The sequence below is a fragment of the Trematomus bernacchii genome, unplaced genomic scaffold (genome assembly GCF_902827165.1).
Source record: "Trematomus bernacchii unplaced genomic scaffold, fTreBer1.1, whole genome shotgun sequence".
Lineage (NCBI taxonomy): Eukaryota > Metazoa > Chordata > Actinopteri > Perciformes > Nototheniidae > Trematomus > Trematomus bernacchii.
In genome coordinates, this window is record NW_022987608.1 from 7,199,732 (window position 1) to 7,220,061 (window position 20,330).

The following is a 20,330-nucleotide window of genomic DNA, read 5'->3' on the forward strand; positions in this document are numbered from 1 at the left end:
TCAATTCCAGCCATTCAACAACCGGTTTTATTGAAAAACACTGATTGATGTGAACGTCTTAAATAATCAAAGTGTATATTATGGAATAGCTGAGCTGCCACATCCTTATAAGCATTAAATCCAGGCCAACGAGGGCAGAAAGGCCGTCTCCCTGGACCGAGGATTGCTTTTTCGGGGTTATCAGGTCAGCGCTGAGCCCCTGGAGCAGCAGTGCCCTATCAGAGTGAGCCATATTAGAAACTAGATCAGATTATACAACAAGAGAAATAGGCTGAACGCAGCTCTCTTCATTAATTTAAAGAGAGAAATACAGAAATTATCTGCTGTGCGTTTTTGTATTCATGTATTCCAAATCTGAAAGGACCAACGCAGACATCTGTTCGGTTCCAAGAGATGCTGAAAGTGACACCTACACTTAAAAATCACTGATGGCGCAAAGCTGAATTGTAGTACTTTCTGAGAGATGGTAGTTAACTTATGTTTGACAAAATGGTAACACTTTTTCATCTGCCATTTGGAAGGAACGCTGATCTAAAGTGCCTTTGAAGCAGGGATTTTTTTTAGCTGTAATGCTGTGAGTGTGACACTCTCATGCATATATTTGCTCAAACTGGGATCTCTCCATTTTGGAAACGTCGTGCTGTGATACTGAGCGCTGATAGCTCTGCTGTCACGTCCAAAATATATCTTATGTGTTTGTCTTTATTGTAACCCCATCCAATGCGTCACTTACATTTATTTTTATAATTATTACAATTTTATAATTATAAAAATATATATAGTCACGCAAAATGTATGTTTTCTTTTCTTTATAGAAATCATTATACCATAATAAAATAACATTTATTTATTTCATTCAATCATAATCTAAAACTGAATAAAAATACATTTTAAAAGAAGCTAACTAGATGAGTAGATTATCTTTCATGGCCAAATTACACCAGATCACAGGTGGATTATGGGTATTGTCATCCATATTCTTATTACAAGCATCACCGTATTCCTTAGCCTTTCTAAAAATATAACAATTACAGATGAGGACATCTATTCCGGTTTGGTATTATTAAGTGTATGTTTTATCATTTTCATGAAAAAAATAAATGAACATTTTACAAAATATGGAGAAACATATTTTTGGATTACTTCCTTTACGTTGAAGATGGTAATTACAAAATGCATGTGTTAGTACATCAAGAAGTAACACTTTGTTTGAGTTATCACATATTGCGGTTCTTAATTGTAATTTGTAGTTAAACTTGTCCCAAGATTGAAACATTTAAATTGATGAATGAGTTGATAAGTCTGAAAAAACATGATTAATGTGGTCCACTGTTCCCCAGGTTACGGCATGATGACTGATGGCACCACGACGTTCATCAACGCCTCCGCCTGCACCGTGAACTTCATGCCCATGAACGCCCCCATCGTCTTTGACCTTCCTAACCCCAGGACCAGCACATGACATGAGGAAGCTCCCCCCAAAACACCTGCCGGCAGTGAGGAGAAAGATGCCAGGAAAGGTAGGTGAAGACGGTGGTGGAGCGGAAAGCGACTGTGTAAATATTCGACACAAACGGTACGACCCGAGGGATGGAACAGACCATAAGCAAGGGACCTTTCCTGACGGTATAAATATGATTTAATGTGCCATAATTCCTTCATCTCAACATTGCGTCTAAAAGGCAAATGGACGAGCGGAGAGACACTTTTATATGCGGACAAATGGACATTTCTCTGCACTCTTTTACTGCACTGACAATCTGAAGTGGCTCTCAGAGAGACGATGTTGATGGACGTGAAACGACCCAGCACCTTGTCTACATGAGACTTTTGGCTAAGCCATGACTCTGGGGGATTTTACCAGAACTTTTATCCCTTACCACTTTGAAAATGTATTTCCTAATTTCTTTCCCTGTCTCCCGCCTTTTTCTTTCCTCTCCTCGCGCCCGGAGCACGATGGAGTGTTTTTATTTTGTATTGCCAATATGTGTGTGTATGTGAGATCAAAGTGACTGTGTGAGGGCAGCAAGAGGTCTCTGCTAAGGGCTGTGTGAGAGTTGGGGAGTCAAACATGTTGACATGGCTCCCCTGAGCCTCATTACAGCCCTCATTAGCCTCTTAACCAGCCGAGAGGAGGACGCAGAGGAAACCACGCACAGCACTTCCTTTTCCCCCTTTCTTTTTCCTCCATGTAGCTGCCCTTTCACCTTTTCTACTCTTATTTTAATTTGAATTCCTGTCTATCATTCATGTTTTGAATGACTACCACAACTTTTCAGCGGCGACTGAGTCCCATTCAACGAAGAAGCTACGTGCTAAATGCTACGAGCTAAATGCTAACGGACAGTAATTCTGAGCCGCTATTCTGAGAGATAAAACTTTGTATCCTTTTTCAAGAGGAATAAAGCTGTAACTACATGTACTGTAACTGGTCAATGTAAATGTTCTCTGTCAGTGTAAAGAAGAAAAAAACGTGAAGTTTTTCTAAAAGATTTCCAGGTTGTTGCTATACTTTAAAAACACTTGTTTATATTTGTGGTTGTTACATTTCCTTTTGTCAATTTCTTAGTAATGTAAATTCTTATTATGGTATTTTCTTCTCTGTAAAGCTGCTCGGCCCCATTTGGTGATTATTAACTCTTTCATGTCTCTTACAAATTTGTCTGTGTTTTTAAGAAGCTTTTCTTTTTTTCTTCTCCATTGCTCTTGTTTCTGAAACAGGTCGTTCTCAGTAAGAGTCTGAATGTGCTTAGCATAACAAGACCATGTCATACTTTGATCTTCTTGTTCTCCGACATTATGTATGAACGCTCCCTGGAGCTGCAGTTTCCTCCCGCATTCACTCTCGCTTCCTCAGCACATCAGCATTCATTGTGCCAGCTGATGTCTTAATGTTTCCAAATAGGCAAAAGAGGAAAGAGCAGCAGAATTACTCACTGAGAAACCAATTTGTGTGGATAACGGGTGGAGGTGCGTGCACTTGTTCCAGCATATATATGTATGCCTACGCGTTTTTCTAATATAACGTGGAAGTTTTATTTTTGAAATTCAGGAAATTTCTGCAGATTAAATGTAATGACTAATATTGCACATTTGAGGCAAACTCAAAAATAATCATGTCAGTCAAGTTAAAGCTGTCTTCTAGCAAAAACACATAGGGACACATACATATAATAGTATAAGGAAAAACGGTCATGTCATTGGCTGCATTTAATTACTCTAATAAAGCATAAAAACAGTTTTTTAAATAATCACTTATTTTGATAATCATTGCTGTTAAGCTGAAGATCTGCAGATTTTTCACATTAAAATTCCTCTCGAAAAGTGGTTTATGGAATTATGGATGGTTGGAACAAACAACTGCCTCTGCTCAAAACTTCAATTGTTAGTGAGAAACAAACAGTTGCACCATTTTTCTCACTTATTTCCACTTCACTAATTGGTTTTGGTGAATCAGAAAAACAAGTATTTTTGTTTGTTGAATTCTGGCTCAAAATATCATAAGGATCTACGATTTGAGGCATGAAATGGGGAGCCTTTAAATAAGGATATGCATTAATACTTTGAATGTGGGATTGTGTAGAAGCACAACATAGGGTGTGTGTGTGTGAGAGTGTACAAGGAGAGGAAGTGCTCAGCCTCATCCTTTAAAACACCAACTTAATTAATGTCTACGAAGGAAAGTGTCTGAAAAAAAGAATAAAGGGAACTGTTGAAAACCAGAAAATGGGAGAACTTTCATCTCTGTTTCATAAAAAGCTTTCTGTTTGGTCCCACTCTCCACTTCCAGTCCTCATTTAGATGTCTCACTTTGATGCTCTTCTGCTTCAGTAGCCGTGTTATGTGTTTCCTGTTTTTTCCAAGAAAAAAAAAAGTGCTGTACTATTTCTTAAATGTCTTTCTTGAGGCATGCTTAAAGGAGTTAATGACTTCTGCTAATCAGACAATCTGCATATGAAGAGTTTTGTTCCAAAATGATATCTCTTTGAAAAAGAAGAGACTACACAGGCAGAATGATTGACAGCTCAAACTTGAAAGCGGTTTGTGGTGGTACTTTTTAAAGCATCATTAGCACCTTCTGTTTATGGGCTGGATCCTCCACACTCCAACAATACTGGATAGAACGTCAGGTCTTTTCTTCAAATGGATGTATTGCATTTTGGAATAAAAGTGTTCATATGGTGTTGTATATTGCCATGGTTGTTGGGGACATTTTTTTTTTAAATGTATACTAGAAAATGAAGACCCAACCGTGGGAAAATATGACTGTGTTCCTGGAGACAACTCTAAAAATGTAAAGTACCTCTCTTTCTTAAAACCATAAGGATTCTGCTGGTTCTGAGAGATTATTCACTGATTGAATAAAACCTTATCTGTGACCGCTGGATCATGTTTTCTTACTTCCTTCGTCGCTCTTCCCTTTTCTCTTTCTATTCTTATTTTTTGTTCTAAAAAATTAGAGGCATTGAGGAAACTTTTCCCGTCCTGGTTCTTTCTTTTAATCCAATCAAAGATATCTGTGTCTCATATCAATTATAGAGCCCAGAGCAGCGAGTTAATTTCCAGAAGCTAAACCCGTCTCCCATTTTGTTCCGCAGGTCTTCCACACCTCTGCACATTCTAATGAGAACCCTCGTTCAAATAATTACATTAGTAATCCCAGGGGAGACCGTGTAATTTATTCGTGGATGGTGTTTTTACTTTGCCATTAATACAACTAGCTTTCATATACTCTTGTCTTTCTCCTCTTTTTTTCTACCACAATGCTGAGCTCTTTTTCTCAGTTGCGATCATCCCTTTTCCAATTCCATCTGCTCCTCCCTCTCTTGGCGTCCTCAGATAATGACTCCCAGCTCTCTACATTTTTCTCTCCTCTCTGAGAGCAACTGCTGCGGTTGTGTTTTCTTTAAATGAATGACGGACACCCTCCTATCTTCTTGCGATCCATCTCACTTTACACTTCACCATATGAACAAAACATGCACCCAGTCCCGTCGTCTGCATCATTACCAAAGCACTTTATTTCATTGGCTTTGGACACAAATAAGTGACAAATAGTCAAATAACTCTCAAATCCTCTATCAATTTCTTCTTGTTCGTCTTAGTTTTTTTCATGGTTTTTAAATTCAAAAATCTTCTCGTCAAATCAAATCAAGTTTTATTTATATAGCACATGTTTTTAAAGATTTTTGGTCGAGCCAAAGTGCTGTACATACAATACAAATACTTTACAATAAAAACACTTTACAACAAATACAACAGCACAAATAAAAAAATCACACACAGGGAAATGTCAGGAGTCGTGCTCCGCTCTGACTAGAAGGCCAGAGAGAAGAAGTCAGTTTTAAGTTGATTTAAAAACCCCTAGTGTCTGGGCCGACCTCACATGGAGGGGCAGAGTGTTCCAGAGCCTAGGGCCAGCTGCTGCGAAGGCTCGGTGCCCTCGGGTTTTGAGCCTGGTCTTGGGGACTACCAGCAGCAGCTGGTCAGCAGACCTTAAAGCTCTGGCTGGGGTGTAGCGATGGAGGAGTTCGGCTATACAGGCCGGAGCCAGCCCATTTAGGGCTTTGAAAACAAATAAAAGGATTTTAAAATCAATTCTGAACCGAATAGAGATAAATAAACCAACCCAGGGGCAAACATATCTCTTATATTCACAAATGCTTTAAATTCAAAGTAGTTTGACCAACTGTCTCTGAAAAATAAGTATTAAAGAGTCACCTGCAACCAGACTTACTGCCCTCTCTAGTTAACCTTTGAAGGGTCTGTTGCACCTCTGATTCCCTCAAAGGATCAGTTCAACAGGTGGAATAAAGAATGAGGACACAATTTTCCTTCATAGAAAGATAGCTACTTTAAAAAAAATTGAAAAACACCGAAAATGGCATGGGTTGTTATTTAGAGAAAACATTTATTTCATTTTATAGAGGAATACGTTTACTTTAGATACCATTAATATGCGGAAGCCATTCGATTTTCTGCATTTCAGGCTATACTTAGATTTGTTTTGGTGTTAATGACATTATAACAAATAATTACCACACAGTAATGGCGAAACACAAAACCTGGGTTCCCTGAATGTCTAAGGTCTTGGGGTGGTTGGTTTATCAGCCATGCTTGCTAAGAGTTGTAGGCATCAGATTGAAGGTCAGTGAAGAAAGGCCCAAAGGAAGTTGTTGTAGCAGATCCTCCCCGTGGTGTTGGTATCAAAATATGAGCTGAGGTGGAAGAACTCCTCCTCTGAAAGTCTGACGCTGAAATGGCGCAGAACCTGCAGGGCAACATCAGCAAACGTTTGAGTAATTACGTGCGCACATTTGTACATCTCCTTGTGTATTATCCGTTTGGGATATGTCATCCCTAACAAGGTTGCTAATTGTTTCTATCGATTAGCTCAGGGAGCGTTGTCGTCGGTAAATTGTACAGCAGGTAAATGACAGGGACAATAAAACGGGAGTGTCAGCTGTTCTCCTGGGCCAAAATGTCAGCATGGTCTTGTTTCAACCTTCAGCGTAATTGAACAATTAAAATTACTGATTGGCTGTCAAGAGAACAGGTGTGTGTGAATGTGTGTGTGTATGTGGCGGTTGTTTGCAAGCCTGTAAGCTTGAGCTTCATGGATTTCAAGTCACTCTCCATCAGTCTCCTTTGGACATTTTGATAGAAGTGGAGCTCAAACGATTGCATCAATAATTCATAAGGAACCTGAAGTGTTTGACATTGCTCGGATGCAGCAGTGCAGGTGGAGTTCTTCAGGGTGGAGCGCTGCAGCTGATCTCACCTTCCTGAAGTCCTGCACGGAGACACTTCCTGTTCCGGGGCGGTCACATGTCAGGAAGCAGCGTCTGATGGAGGTCCAGGAGGAATGGACCACATCGTGGATCCTCAGCATGACCTCCACGCAGTCTCTGCTCAGCACACCTTCACTCTTCTGGACCAAACCATCCAGAATCCAATCAGACCACAGAGTAAAAGACCCAAACAGGAAGACATGAACAATAAGAAAGAAAACAACAAATATAGGTGAGAGCGCCCACATTCATCAGTTAAAATCACAAGCTGAGAACAAAGTGTTTTTCGTCCTGTGATCAGATAAAAAGGTTTTGTCTGTAAACTCGTGTTCAGACACATTATCGAATCAGATAAAATCGCAGGAGGTCTCTGCAGTTTCCCGCAGATGGTGGGATCCGTGGAGACAATGCAGGTCTTGTGTGATTTGTGAAGTTGGTTTGGAAGGTTGCAGCTTTTGGGTTGCCAGATTAGGCCCTCACCCACACGCTCCACTGAAGCTTGGGGCTCGGCTTAGTCGCTCAGCGGGAGTTCTTTTTAGAACGTGCCCACCCGTGTGTCATTGTTCAAAGCTTCGTATACACCTCCCCGCGCCAAAAAAAGCTCCAAAACTCACCAAACTCTCCCAATTTGCTTGTCATATGAGGCGATAGTCGAGAGCCTGAGGGTGGGAGGTCCCCGCTGAGTTTACACAATCTGGCAACCCGGCGTTGCTCATCACCCCCCCCTCGCTTTACGGAGCCACCCCACCACTGCTTTACTGTAACCCACTTTTCAGGCAGTAAAACTACAATATATTAGACGTAAACCAGAGGAAAGGAGAGGGACTGTGGAGTTAATTTGAAAAGTGCTAATGTGCTGCTCAGCATGGGTATGTGTGGCTGAGAGTACATTCTCTGTGTCCCAATTTCACATTCACTCCAGCAGTGATGATTGGAAAGATGGGTTGGATCATCATTCCAATAACTTGTATATAGACTCGTATTGCACTATTTTTTACTCTCACTTTTTTTTAAAACCATTTTTCTTTTTGTATTACTTTTAATATAGTATATTTTAATATTGGTTAATATTGTCTGCTTATCTGTATTATTGTGTTGCACTGTTGGAGAAGCCTGTGACATAAGATTTTCAACGACATAATTACTCTGTAGCTATGTTAGTTTGACAATAAAGAACCTTGAACCTTGAGATGAGGGAAAAGTTGAATTTGAAATGTTAACATGCCTAACGAAGTACATTTTAATTTGGCATCTTTGGCAGAATCTTAAGCCTTTAATTTATATTTGTCCTGAACAAATACTGGTTTCACCTTATTATCGACATGACCACTTCATTCTCAATACTTTGAAAATCTTGTCGACATTGTGACTTTAGCTTCTATGAACACTAGCATAAAATAAAATGAACGTCCCTTCTCTAAATTGTTTCTTTATGCCTCGTCTCAATACTATTCTGTAGCAGTTATCATTATTAGCCATGTACTACACATTAAGTCGGCTCTTATAAATGGCAATTGTCTATTGATTAAGGGTTATCAAAAAGCAATTCTAAATCTTAAAAAATTATGCAATTGTAAAGTAATTTGGATCCAGATTTCGTAACACTTTCTTTCAAAATCAGAGGTACGATGAGACAGAGGACAGATTTACAAACCGGTATTAAAAAGAACAGACTTGGATGTATTTGTGGCACAGTTACTGATTATTTCATGCAGATATTATATTTAAGGATAAGATATATATATTTTTTTTACCAGTGCAATTGGAAGAGGCAATCTCCGTCGCTCATATGCAGTCTTTGCCTCTGCTGGTCGCAGATTCAGGAGGAAGTGACGTAAGAAGTTGTGATAGGAAACACAGCCATTGTTGATGATGTCAAACTTCACAGTCAGGTGCTCAAGCTGCTCCTGTGTCATATTAATGCCCAGAGAGTGGAGGATCTCTGCAACACAGAGTAGGCATTAGCATAGAGCCGGTAGAAGGAATGGATATATACAGTATATGATTGTGGTTGGCTGCTCACTGAGAAAGGAGGTAGTGCTGATGTGTCCTTCTCGCTGAGGATCTTCCATGGCGCAGTTCCTCTGGATCTCCTTCCAGCAGCGTTGCACCCCCGCTCGCAGCCCCCTCCCCCTGCTGCCCGGCGGGCTTCCTGTTCCCGGCCTCCCCACCGAGGAGGGACGCCTGGAGGAGCACTCAGGGGCGGTCTAGAGAGGAGTGAGGGTAGGTTAGGAGAAGGACAGCACAACTACATTAAAAAAAAAATGGTCATCTCTAGTTTTTCTTAAGTAGTTTGCAGCATAGCTCAACAGAGGATGATACAATGAATTCATTCATTTATTAGTCGGATGTAGTTTTCCTTAACACTGTCATCATTTGAAAACAAGGCTAAATAAGTCCTTTCACTTCTGTAGTTACGCCAAATTAAATAACATGCTTGATTATTTTTAGATTTACCTGCAAAGATAAAAACTATGGTTTGAAATCAAGACAGTAGGGGTATGCTGTACTGTACCTACCTTGATCAACCAAGACATTCTAAAGTATATATAAAAGTAAATAATATTCTCTTGGGAATACATTCATATTTATTTCTATTATCCGCATAAGTGGGCACTACCTCTATCATTCAGTTTTACTCATTTTCCAAAACTGCATTTATGCTCTGTGCTTTTTTTAAAGCTTTTTATAGCAAGAGTGATTGTGATTAATTGTCTGAGGGTTTGTAAGTGCGAAGGCAGGCACTTGGCTGGGAAATACGTAAAACTGAGTGAGAGAGGGTATTGTTGTGCAATCTTTTGGATGTAAGCTAACTTATGTATATGTGTAAGGCAGAGAACGGTTTGGTTTTACTCAAGTTAAATCATATATAATGTCTGTAAATATTTTTTTCTGGCATCTTATAATCTAATCTATTTCCATGTCTAAATAATCTACTACCACGAGTCTTTACTTTCTTGTCCTAACAAACCTAACTTGACTGGCTTTGAAGAGAAGCTGGTTCCTTTGTGCATCAGATCATACAGCAGTGTAATTAAAATAGAAAACAGTATTGTGCAACTCAACTGAGATTTAATTATTGTGTTATTAGAATACATACATCCATGTTGGGTAAAGTTTGACATATTAAAATCCTATCCTGTCATGTGCCTTACATTTATGCGATGTAGAAAAGCACCTGCACTCTCTGGGGAACAGGATTTTGTTGCTGAGGCTGTTTCTCTGGGCTCACAGGAAGGCGATGGGACATTGTCAGTGGGACCCCCTGCTTCTGTGCGGGGGGTCCTTCCCAAAGCAAAAAAAAGCTCCAGAAAGTCTCTGTACTGCAGCTTCTTCTGCTCGTTCACAGGCATCTGACTCCACACACACTCAATCTGAGAAGCAAAAAGGAAGCACACAATAATAATCTTCACTGGGGGGCTAGTACCCCAAAGAGAGTTCCACACAGCGGAGTAAATTAGCTTTACAGATGAATAACTTCCTCACGCAGACAGTAATGATCAACAAAGATAAATTAGACTTTGATTAGAATAATTAAAGAAAACATATCAGTGTAAAAAGCGTGGAACTGGCAAATACAGCAGTCCTCATTTGTAACCATGGACTGATGCCATGTGTGGCTTCAGCTTGAAAGCACTGGGAGAGTCGTTGGAAATGTGCTTGTGAATGTCTTCTCTTTGAATTCACGGAAAAATTATTCACTGGAATATTAAAAAAAAAATATTCGGCTTTACCTGATCATTTGTGAGTCTTGTCGTGCTGTTGGAGGGTTTCAGATCCATCAGCTTTTTGGTGATTTCATATAAATGACCTGAGATGAAGTCCTGGATTTGTTGATTTTCCTCATTGTGCTTTGTAGTTTCAGGGGTCTTGGTCTGGGTAGGGGATCTTGTTGTTGTCCGTCGCTCAATAGTCTTACTCAGGCACCTCTCTGAAATCTGCATTATGAAGAGAAGCATACAACACACTTTTTGTTTTTGTTGAGTACAATGATTGTATTGGCCTAGCTTAGCATTACAATACTAACAGTCTGTCTTAATTCAGAACCTTCCATCAGATTTGCCAGATATATACAAGAATTATCGTATTTGTACGGTAATTGTGCCCTCTTCATGTTGTAATATCAATAATGCCAAGTGCGATTATGAAAAATAAATTCCCCTTTTTGGATGTTTACAAATAGAAGTTGGATTTAGGCTTCCATATGCGCTTAATTCTGGTCCTAATTCATGTTTTTATTGCAATGTCATTTTTGTAACATTCACTGGAGCAAAAACATACCCTTATGCTAGGCTACATAGTCAAGATGGCGACCGTTGAGGCTGAGATGTGTTCAGCATTCCACACCCAATGCTCTTAAACTTTGTCGACAGTCTAAACACATAATGGGTACTTATAGTGCACTGCATTTTGACATACTTGTCAAGTATAACAACAGGAGAATGCATGCAAGCATCTTTGTGAGACATAGCTCAGACACCACCTTCTTTTGAGCTAGCATCAACATGCTAGCTTTGGCAAATTGGACAATGCGAACCAGCAGATACTAAGCAAGTTATGTTTGGTGACCATGGTTAATATGTAAGCACCACCTAAAGAAAGAAAAAAGCACATTGCCCAAAAATGTTGAACTATATTTCAGCACATTTGGAAGCAGCTTCTCTTACCAGTGGGCTCTCTGATTGAAACGTGTTGAGGAAGTCCTTCCAGTTAACAGTGCAGGTCTCACAGTCCAGCTGCAGTTTGGTCAGCATGTGTCTGTACTGTTTGTCTGACAGACGGGCGCAAAAATGATCTAACACCTGACGAAACTCCAGAGGTTTCACTGTCCCCGTTCCCCTCCGGTCAAAGGCAGAGAAAGCCTGGAGAACAAAGAGCCACAGAAAAGTGATCAGCTTAGGAACTGTTGTACAAAGAAAATGAAGCATGGTGCAAGATTCACCTTATACAGATGTGGCGCTGAGGCAGTGACTAGCTCTTGCATCCTAGCCAGAGCAACGGCTGGACTGAGGCCGTCCAAAGACTCTTTCTGTCTCTCAGCATCAGGAGAGGCAGGGGGACGCTCACCACTCTTCTTATGGTCAAACGCAGACAGGAAATCCATGTAAGCCAGCCTGTTATCATCCACGGTAACATTAAGCCTAAAGGAATAAGTGGGAGGTAGTGCAACAAAAACAAGTTGGTTTCACACTGAAGGATTAAACAAGTGCAGTTTTATGCCACACTATTTATTCATTTTTAAACTATTATTGAGAGAGAATGAATCCTTAAGAGTCTCCATGACTTTTCCTCCATCACCACCATGAGGTAGACCTCTTAAGTGACCTCTTGAACTCTTTAATGGAATGCCATCATTTGTGGTGTAAATATTCTAATACGGAAATTATACAAATATTTAAGTTATCCCCTGACGTTTCAGGTCAAAATTTGTATTAGTCAAAAAGTGTGGTTAATTCACAAAAGACACCGAATCACCTTCATGTGTACCTGTGTGTGTTAAGTGCTTATAAGCAAATGTGAGCATGATAACATACTTAACCAAGATGGTGAACCTTGATAAAGATTTTAAATGGACTTAAAATATAGTCTCTGGCAAAAATTGCAGCTTCAAATGTAAGCCTCCATATGAATAATACAGACGCCCCAATCAGTTAAATGTCTTAATGTAAGTATCTACAGTAAATATAAAGGTGGAGTTGACCTGCGCAGGTGAATTTCAAGCTGCTTTCTCTTCACGGAGGAGCTGTAGGTTTGTAACAGGCTCAGCAGCTGCTCCACTGTCACTGTGCCATCCCTCCCTGTTTCCAGGTGAGCCAGGGAGTCGCTCAACTCCTTAAAGTTCTCCTGCACAATATGTCTATAGACAGTACAACAAGAGCATATGATATACATAAACATTTAGAAACTTGAATATGTTTTTTTGTAAATGACTGTGTTCGCTAAGCTAATATATTGCCAGTCTGTACCTATTGCACAGCTACCCTTAACGTAGTAATGATCACAGCATGTTAAAAATGTTAATACAGCTAAATAATCATTACACAGCATGTGAAAGATGTTTCGACGCCTAACCTATATATTTGTTTTTCCCAAACCCTGTGGGGGTAAGATTGCCTTTGTTTCTGCCTCACTTCTCTCTGTGTCTTTGTGTGTGTGTTTGTTTGTGTGCGGGACAAGCCACAAACAAGGGCCGACTAATGCTGATTAACACTTTAAACCAATCGTAATTGCTTAAGACAGACTGCTGAGCTGGATGAGGACAGAGAATTGATGGATGGATCATCTAAATTGGCCCGCAGTACCCTTTTATGCTTACTCAATACACTCCAGTGATGCAGCATCAGAGGACCCTGGTCTGTCAGGGCTCTGCTGGGCCGCAGCTTGGTTCAGCTTCTGTCTCGACGGTCTGAGCTCCCCTTCATGATCAATCCCCAGTTTTTCCAAAAAGTCACAAATTGGCACACGGCCCCGGCCCTCTGGGTCATACCTGTTTGAAAGGGAGTAGAATCGAATGTTGCTGGCAAAGACAGGAGCACTTCAGCTGCCTCGGCTGGGTTTCTCTTACCTCAACCAAAGCTGGTCAAACTCCTCAGATCTTATAGGGAGAGCATAGGTGAACAGGAGTCCCCTCAAGCTCTTCTTATGGATCCAACCCCGTCCGTCTGTGTCATACTGGCACAGAACCTGATGGGGAAAGAGAGGAATCGGTACGAATCCTAAAGGCTTGTAGAGAAACAGAACCGATTCAGGAGTGCTGTCTGAAACTTTTGCTGACCTTAGACATGTCTGCCCACGTGTAGCGGGCTTCACATGCCAGAAGTTCATGGAGCTGCTCTTGTCTTTCAGGAGAGAAAACATACATTGACACACACCTGGGCCAACTTTCCACGAAAAACCCAAGTAATAATCATAATTTCTTACTCACACACACGCTGTCTGTGTCCCTTTTTTGCCATTATTTTCCACAACATCAACAAACTCTGCGTAGTTGAGGTTTCCCCCTGGTTGCAAACCAATCAGTTCCAACAGCCGCTGATACTCTGCCTTTCTGCAGAAAAATCCCAGGCTGCTGTATAGCTCTTTGAAATCACGGCAGTCGACCACGCCATTACGTTTCCTGTCCATCAGTCGAAACGCTGACAGGTTGTTCTGATGGGAACAGATTGGCTTATCAGAACAGAGTCATTCATTGATTCAGTAGTTGTGTGTGCTGTGATGAATGATTGCAATCACACTGACATTCTTGTTAACTAGCTTGCAATCTTCATATTCCCTGTTTTCTTTGGTACTTTGAAGCATATCTTGGCATTACCGCAATTAGTGCAATAGTGTGAAACCATCGGTGGGATTGTTTAAAACTCCGTGACACGTTGGTAAGGTTACGTGGACTTTTAACAGTTTCTAGGGTTCCTGACAGAGTATACTGATTGCATTAGTAAATGATATGTCAATTGGCCACCATCAGTTTTTATCTTTTGTGTATGCATTTTGAATCCAATACAGGGAAGGTGAACAGAGAGATGGTTTCAGAATGAAGATACATTGAGACAGTGCTAATGACAAAATGGAGCACCCTGATGATCTCTTGGTCCATCTCTTTCTCCTTCAATTTCCTTTGTGTTTTCTATTAAAGCCCAATGGCCAGGTAAAACTGCTTTTGATGTTATTATAATTGAGGAAAAACTGCCAATTCACATCATTATTTATTTTATATATTTATACATTTTATATATTTATCATTATATTATTTAAGACATCTGTTTTGAATCCAAATATATGATTGCATTGCTGATTACAACTGGACACCTGTAGCGATCTTGCTCACCCCATGGATGCTCTTGATCCTGGTCTTCATGGCAGCTAGGCACTGCTCAGCTGAAGTAAGAGGGGGGGCGACTTTAACCTTATCACCATGACCCTCAGAGCGCTGCTGCCCATCCCTGGCTGTGGCGGCCTCTACAGTAAACCACAGTGAAAACTGATCACTAATCAATTTTAAATAAATAAAAGTGTTGATGTTTGAAATTCTATTCACATAATGAACTGGTTTCTAAATAAATGGTCTTTTTCGAGGGAATTATACCCAACAAATTATCATTTTTGTTCCATTTATTTTTGGCACTACAAAGAATGCCCTTCATGTCTTCAAGCACACTGGGCATTAAACTGTCTGACCTCATTTTTATTTAATTAAAAGCACACTTGTTTTTGTAATTAAAGAATGCCTAGCAAACATCAGTAACTTTCCGCCCTGGCTTTGTTTGACAATTCCTTTTTTTTGTTTTGTTATTTCTACTGTTTCTTTTTTTATTTATTTAGAGCATACAAATTAGAGCGATGCCCTGCTGCTCTGTTTCCTGCTTCCAAAGCATATAATTAGCCCAAACAAGCAGAAATGAGTGTGATTCTGAATCTGTGCTCCTCCGCTCTGCTAATGAGAAACGAAGAGGCTCACTCTTAAAATACTCTATTTATAATGCAGGATGATTTCTCCAATGGCTTGTGTGCTAAGAAAGACATCATTTTACAGGAAGCAGGGGGCTTATGTTTGATCACCGTGGGTGGGGTAGGAGTTGGGATACAAGGCAAAAGATGGAGGGGAGGGAGTGTGGTGGAGAGTAGGAAGGGATTTAAAAAATCTCTATTTAAGCATTGAAAACCCTGCCATGCAGAACTGAGGGGATTTCTGACGCCGCTGGTCAAGATGTTCTGGCTGCCGCTCTTCTGTCTCACCCACCATACTTCTCCAGGAACACTGAGCGCTCGATCCGTCCATCCCTGAGGCCAAGCAGTTCAGTGAACTTGTGGAAATTTGTATCGTCCAAGATGACCCAACTGTCCTCTAGTATCTATTAGAGAAAGAAGAGAAAGCAGGACGTGTTGGCAGCCTGCTGCACTGCCCTCTGCTTTAGGCCAGGTTGTATCGACTTGTTAGAGTGAGAACTACATTCGTCCTTCAGGTACAACAGGTACAAAAGTGAAATGCAACACGCAGCATTGTATGTAGGCATCTACTTTTGAATAGATTGTTTTTAATAGTGGAATGAATTAACCGTTCCTCAATAGAATTTAAAACATATGATTGTTTGGTCGGCTAAGTTGATGCAAAAACTGTCATGGCGGCCATCTGATTGTGTCAGCGCTGATAAGCTTTGCCAATGGTCCCAAGCTGTGATTGGGTAGTTGATTGTTTTCCTTTTTATTTCCCGACCTCTAAAATTAAAAAGCTCCTCTTTACCTCCTTGTGAAAACACTACAAAAATAAAGTTCATACTATTCTTTGTTTTCTGATTTAATATGACATTTCCTGTCACACTGACACACACTGAATTCAAATGAAATATAAAAAACGAAATCAAACATATATTTTAGTAATTGAGTGATCTCACAATGAATGCATGCATTGAAGAAATACAGATATTTATAATGTGTATTGTAGCTTTCATTGATACATTTTGATTTTGGCATATTTAGGAGAAAATATGTTGCTTTTTGCAACAGCTCTGTATCATTGCAGTGCAGGTGATATGTTCAAATGAACGATGTTCGATTTCCCTCAGTGTTACTGAAGCTTGAAGCTCACCATTCATTTGCGTGCCATGTAGCGTTTATTTGTTCCCCACTCACCTTCCGTATATCTGTCTCTGATAGGGTCCCATTAGAGCTGTGCGTGATGGCCTTGATGCGGTCGGTCAGGCTGCTGTGACGCTGCTCTAGCCTTGATCTCATCCTCTGGAAAACAATATCCAGGATGTTGCATGTGTCTGCACTGACCTGCAGGCTGGAGGCAGGTCGCTGAGCTCTGACGGACTGTACGGTCGACTGAGGTGAAGTGCAGCGTCTGTAGGGCAGATTGGTAAATGCTCAGTAGGAGAGGTGCATTTACAATGATGTCATTACACCATACAGTAGGTCTGCGTTGTATACTGTGTATAGAGTGTCTCTATCTGCTCACCTCTCAGTATGTGCTGAGGATGGGCATGTTTCATATGTCAGGGGGACTCCCAGGTTTTCGAGAAAGCCTGGGTAATAAACCAACTTAGAAGAACTCCCAGGTCTAGAGCTGGAGGTCTCACAGAGCCTGGAAACACACAAAGAAAGTTTCAGTGTGAAAGTTTCAGTAGTTGACACTGTTGCCTAAAAGATACAAGATCTGGAGTTTGAAGTTGACTGGGGCCTCTCTGTGTGATGTGTGCAGGTGCTCCAGTGGCCTAAGACATTCATACATGCTCATAGGTGTAAAATGTGTCTGTTTATATCTCAGCCCTGTGACAGACTGCTCTTTATTTCTAAGGTCTTGAGGGTCACAACTTTCCTCTTGATGTATATTTGAAAATTACAGTTGCTATCTTTTTTTTTTGTATTACTACCCTGTGTGTTTCTTACTTGTTGAAGTGTGTCTCTGAGATGGGTATGCCATGAGAGCTTAGGAGCTTCTTCAGATCTTCCTGTGTGATGTATCCAGTGTGCTGAGGGTCACACATCTTCAGAGCTGCCAGTACTGAACTGAGCCGCTCACACAGCTGGTCCAGCAGTAAATTCTCCACCTTAAACGAAAGTGCACACAAAGCAAAACACACACAAATCAAACTGTGCGTTAATAATTAACCCCTTTTTCTCCTTTTGATCTCATGTTCTGTTTTCTTTCTCTGTTTGATCTCATGTTATATCTGATATGGGTGATATTTGATCTTGGTATGTTGTTAACACACTTACTGTTCTCCATGATGCAGACCCCACAGCCAGTTTGTCAGCACAGTCTGTGTTCTGCCTCTCCTCTGGTGTTTTATGTTCTTTCTGAGGAAAAATAGATAATAAACAAAGTACAGTCTTACATGGAATTAGCGCCTGCATGTCTTAGTTAATGGTTGAATAAGCATACTGTACAGCAGTGTCTTCGGGTACATTCAGGGGCTCAGCAGTGTTAGCAGGAGAGAGACGTGGTGCCGTGTTGCCTGATGGAGCAGAGGTCATGACCCCGGATTGGTTTTGGCCCTGTGCACTGAGCAGCTCCGTGATCTCGGACCCTTGAGTTCGGGGCTGGGTCTCACCAGAGGCCTGTACTACGAAGCTGGATTTTCGCTTAGCCGGCTAACTTCAGGGAAATCTCGGGCTTTCCGGTCCTACGACGCTGGTTCTCTTTTTAGCGGGCTAGATTTCCATGGTAACTTATGCTGAGCGGCAAACCTGCTCCGGAGCAGGTTAGGTGGCAGGCTAAGAGATCAACTCAGTGAAAGCACCGCCTGCTGACCAATCAGAGCTCCGTGTGCGGAGTTTAAAGCGATCAAGTCATATTACAGGATAGAGGAAATACAGAAAAACTGCCGTTGCAGGAAAGACGGCCGGCCAAAATCAACTGACTGTGTGAACGTGAAAATTAATAGAATATCCCCTCCCATCTTCAGAGCAATCTGACTATTATAACATTAGCGTTAAGAAAGCTTACTTAAATATCTGCCACGACATAAGTAACCGGATCAGAGTAACATTAAGTACAGTCCGCGGCACTGTGAGTGCAGACGTCGATGTGTTCATTATATCATATCACATCATAATGTATCATATATTTCCTTATTTGAGTCAGCTTCTTGAGCCGTATCTGGCCGTGCAACACTTACAGTGTCACATACTGTATGCAGAAGTATTATTTTAAGCAACACATTAAGTTGATGAAACACTCAAGTCAAATTCTCCTAATTAAAGTCAGATCCACTCGTGTCTTGGACGGGGCAGTGATTTCATAAACCTGTTAATGTACGCATTCAAACACTTTTTCTTTTACCAGCTGTATTCACCTTGCAGGTGCAGCTATGTGGCTTTTATCCTGGATAAAGTGTTTAAGTCATGGATGTTTAAAGTTTAACTTCTTCATATTTGACTAATATTAAAGTTCACTTTTCATTCAGGTAGTATGACGCTGCGCTGTCAGTACGCTTGTCCATGTTTGAGATTGGTCGAATGCTCCAAATACCACCCCTTTCATGTGAACGCGCACCTAACTAGATAGGACACGGCTGGCTTGAGCGATCCACTTGATAACCGGCGTCGTAGTACAGCTTAGCGCCAGCGCGTATGTTTTGGCTTAGGCCAACCGGCTAACTCCAACATATCCAGGTTAGGTTGAACCAGCTTCGTAGTACAGGCCTCTGGTCTCTCCAGAACATGTTGCAGGTCTGCTCTAGTGATCCAACCTGCCTCCTTCTGGAAAGTAAAGCTGTGTGAGCATTCTTCTTCAAATTGTAGTGTCACAGGGACATTTTGTTAGATGTCATTGCAGGGATAGGTATCATTGGGCATTGTAGTCAGAGAAAATGTGTCAAACATTAGGACACAGGACATTAATGCAGTGCAGAGTATGATACAAATGTTTAGTATGTTACCAAATGAGTTTACAAAGGTCCTGGTTATAGCCCAATTATTTTATACTGTCTTTAACAAAGTTTTAAAGTCTTGTTATTGCATAATTAAAAGTTCAAGATATAGGATATCTTATTTGTTGTCCAAAATGCTATGACATTTGTTTACATGTCACTGCTAGTAGCTACTTGCTAGTTAGCTTGTCTTACGAGCTCTTTGAAATGCTTAAAAACGATTGAATCATTATTTTCTTTTGCAGAAAAACAATATCTTAATGTATTACCTTGAAGTTTGTTCAAACTCAACAGGTTACACAGCACATTTATTTTGAAAATGGCATAGAAAAAGAAGCACAAAACCTAATTTATAATTTATCATCATTTAAAAAATGTATCTAAATATGTAAAATGTAAATGTATACTTAAAACACTTAATGTTTTTGTGTAATGTTGAAATTTAAGGGACTTGTATAACAATGCCATATAATATTATGACTATAGCCTGGCACAATAGAGCGTCCATCTGATTCTACCTTGTGAATCCTACACAAACAATATGAATGACAGCAAGTCTTCCAAGCTATAATGCTTCCCTGGAGATAGTCTAAAACCATAGTTGGCTTGGAACATGCCTGAGTGGAAAACCTCATTATTGGCTGGCGGTGTGAGGACACTCTTGTTTGATCCCCTACCCGCTGAATAGATTATTAAAACAGTTGATGGATGGATTTTTTTTTCTTTTCCCTTCCATGCCATTAAAAGGAGGAGATTTTGGCAGATAGATGTGTGATTCATATCTGGGAGAGGCTTCACACACATACACACACTTCCTCAAACTTGGAAGCCGACTGTTGTTGTGTGAGTGGCGGCAGCAACATCAAACATAACTGCAAATTAATGGAAAATTCAACCCCCCTTTCCCTAAAGTTTAGTCAAACTCCAAAGTTTCATCCAGCTGAAGTAGACTGATTTGAAATTAAAGAGGCAGAACTGAATGCGGAGGCGTGTTGAAGGGGATGGCTGTCAGACGAACATATGGCTAGTGACTGAGTGGCTAACCAGTGGCCATATGCAATCATCTAATCATGTTTATGGCCATCAAAAAGCTGCGGATGATGATTGGCTCATCTGTAAAGCTGTCTGGCATTTATATTTAAAGCATACACCTGAGCATGTGCCTTTT

General features: G+C 40.6%; 2 protein-coding genes across 3 annotated transcripts in view; one reads left to right on the forward strand and one right to left on the reverse strand.

The window, feature by feature from the left end:
* mpped1 (metallophosphoesterase domain containing 1) overlaps window positions 1-4,387 on the forward strand; it is a 55,904-nt gene extending 51,517 nt beyond the window's left edge. For both annotated transcript variants that reach the window (XM_034131450.1, XM_034131451.1), the window contains exon 7: window positions 1,341-4,387. In XM_034131450.1, the coding sequence (XP_033987341.1) occupies window positions 1,341-1,462 (122 nt within the window). In that variant the 3' untranslated portion in view covers window positions 1,463-4,387. The remainder of the gene's footprint in view (window positions 1-1,340) is intronic.
* A 1,555-nt stretch (window positions 4,388-5,942) lies between these two features.
* Window positions 5,943-20,330, reverse strand: part of efcab6 (EF-hand calcium binding domain 6) — a 31,772-nt gene continuing 17,384 nt past the window's right edge. The window contains exons 11-30 of the mRNA XM_034131269.1: window positions 18,936-18,992; window positions 17,508-17,588; window positions 17,178-17,338; window positions 16,747-16,872; window positions 16,419-16,632; window positions 15,529-15,640; window positions 14,617-14,747; window positions 13,717-13,940; window positions 13,567-13,630; window positions 13,357-13,475; window positions 13,108-13,278; window positions 12,493-12,648; window positions 11,734-11,932; window positions 11,459-11,653; window positions 10,526-10,729; window positions 9,947-10,165; window positions 8,815-8,998; window positions 8,546-8,733; window positions 6,782-6,931; window positions 5,943-6,271 (exon numbers count right to left, since the gene is read on the reverse strand). Of these exons, the coding sequence (XP_033987160.1) occupies window positions 6,149-6,271; window positions 6,782-6,931; window positions 8,546-8,733; window positions 8,815-8,998; window positions 9,947-10,165; window positions 10,526-10,729; window positions 11,459-11,653; window positions 11,734-11,932; window positions 12,493-12,648; window positions 13,108-13,278; window positions 13,357-13,475; window positions 13,567-13,630; window positions 13,717-13,940; window positions 14,617-14,747; window positions 15,529-15,640; window positions 16,419-16,632; window positions 16,747-16,872; window positions 17,178-17,338; window positions 17,508-17,588; window positions 18,936-18,992 (3,078 nt within the window). The 3' untranslated portion in view covers window positions 5,943-6,148. The remainder of the gene's footprint in view (window positions 6,272-6,781; window positions 6,932-8,545; window positions 8,734-8,814; window positions 8,999-9,946; window positions 10,166-10,525; window positions 10,730-11,458; window positions 11,654-11,733; window positions 11,933-12,492; window positions 12,649-13,107; window positions 13,279-13,356; window positions 13,476-13,566; window positions 13,631-13,716; window positions 13,941-14,616; window positions 14,748-15,528; window positions 15,641-16,418; window positions 16,633-16,746; window positions 16,873-17,177; window positions 17,339-17,507; window positions 17,589-18,935; window positions 18,993-20,330) is intronic.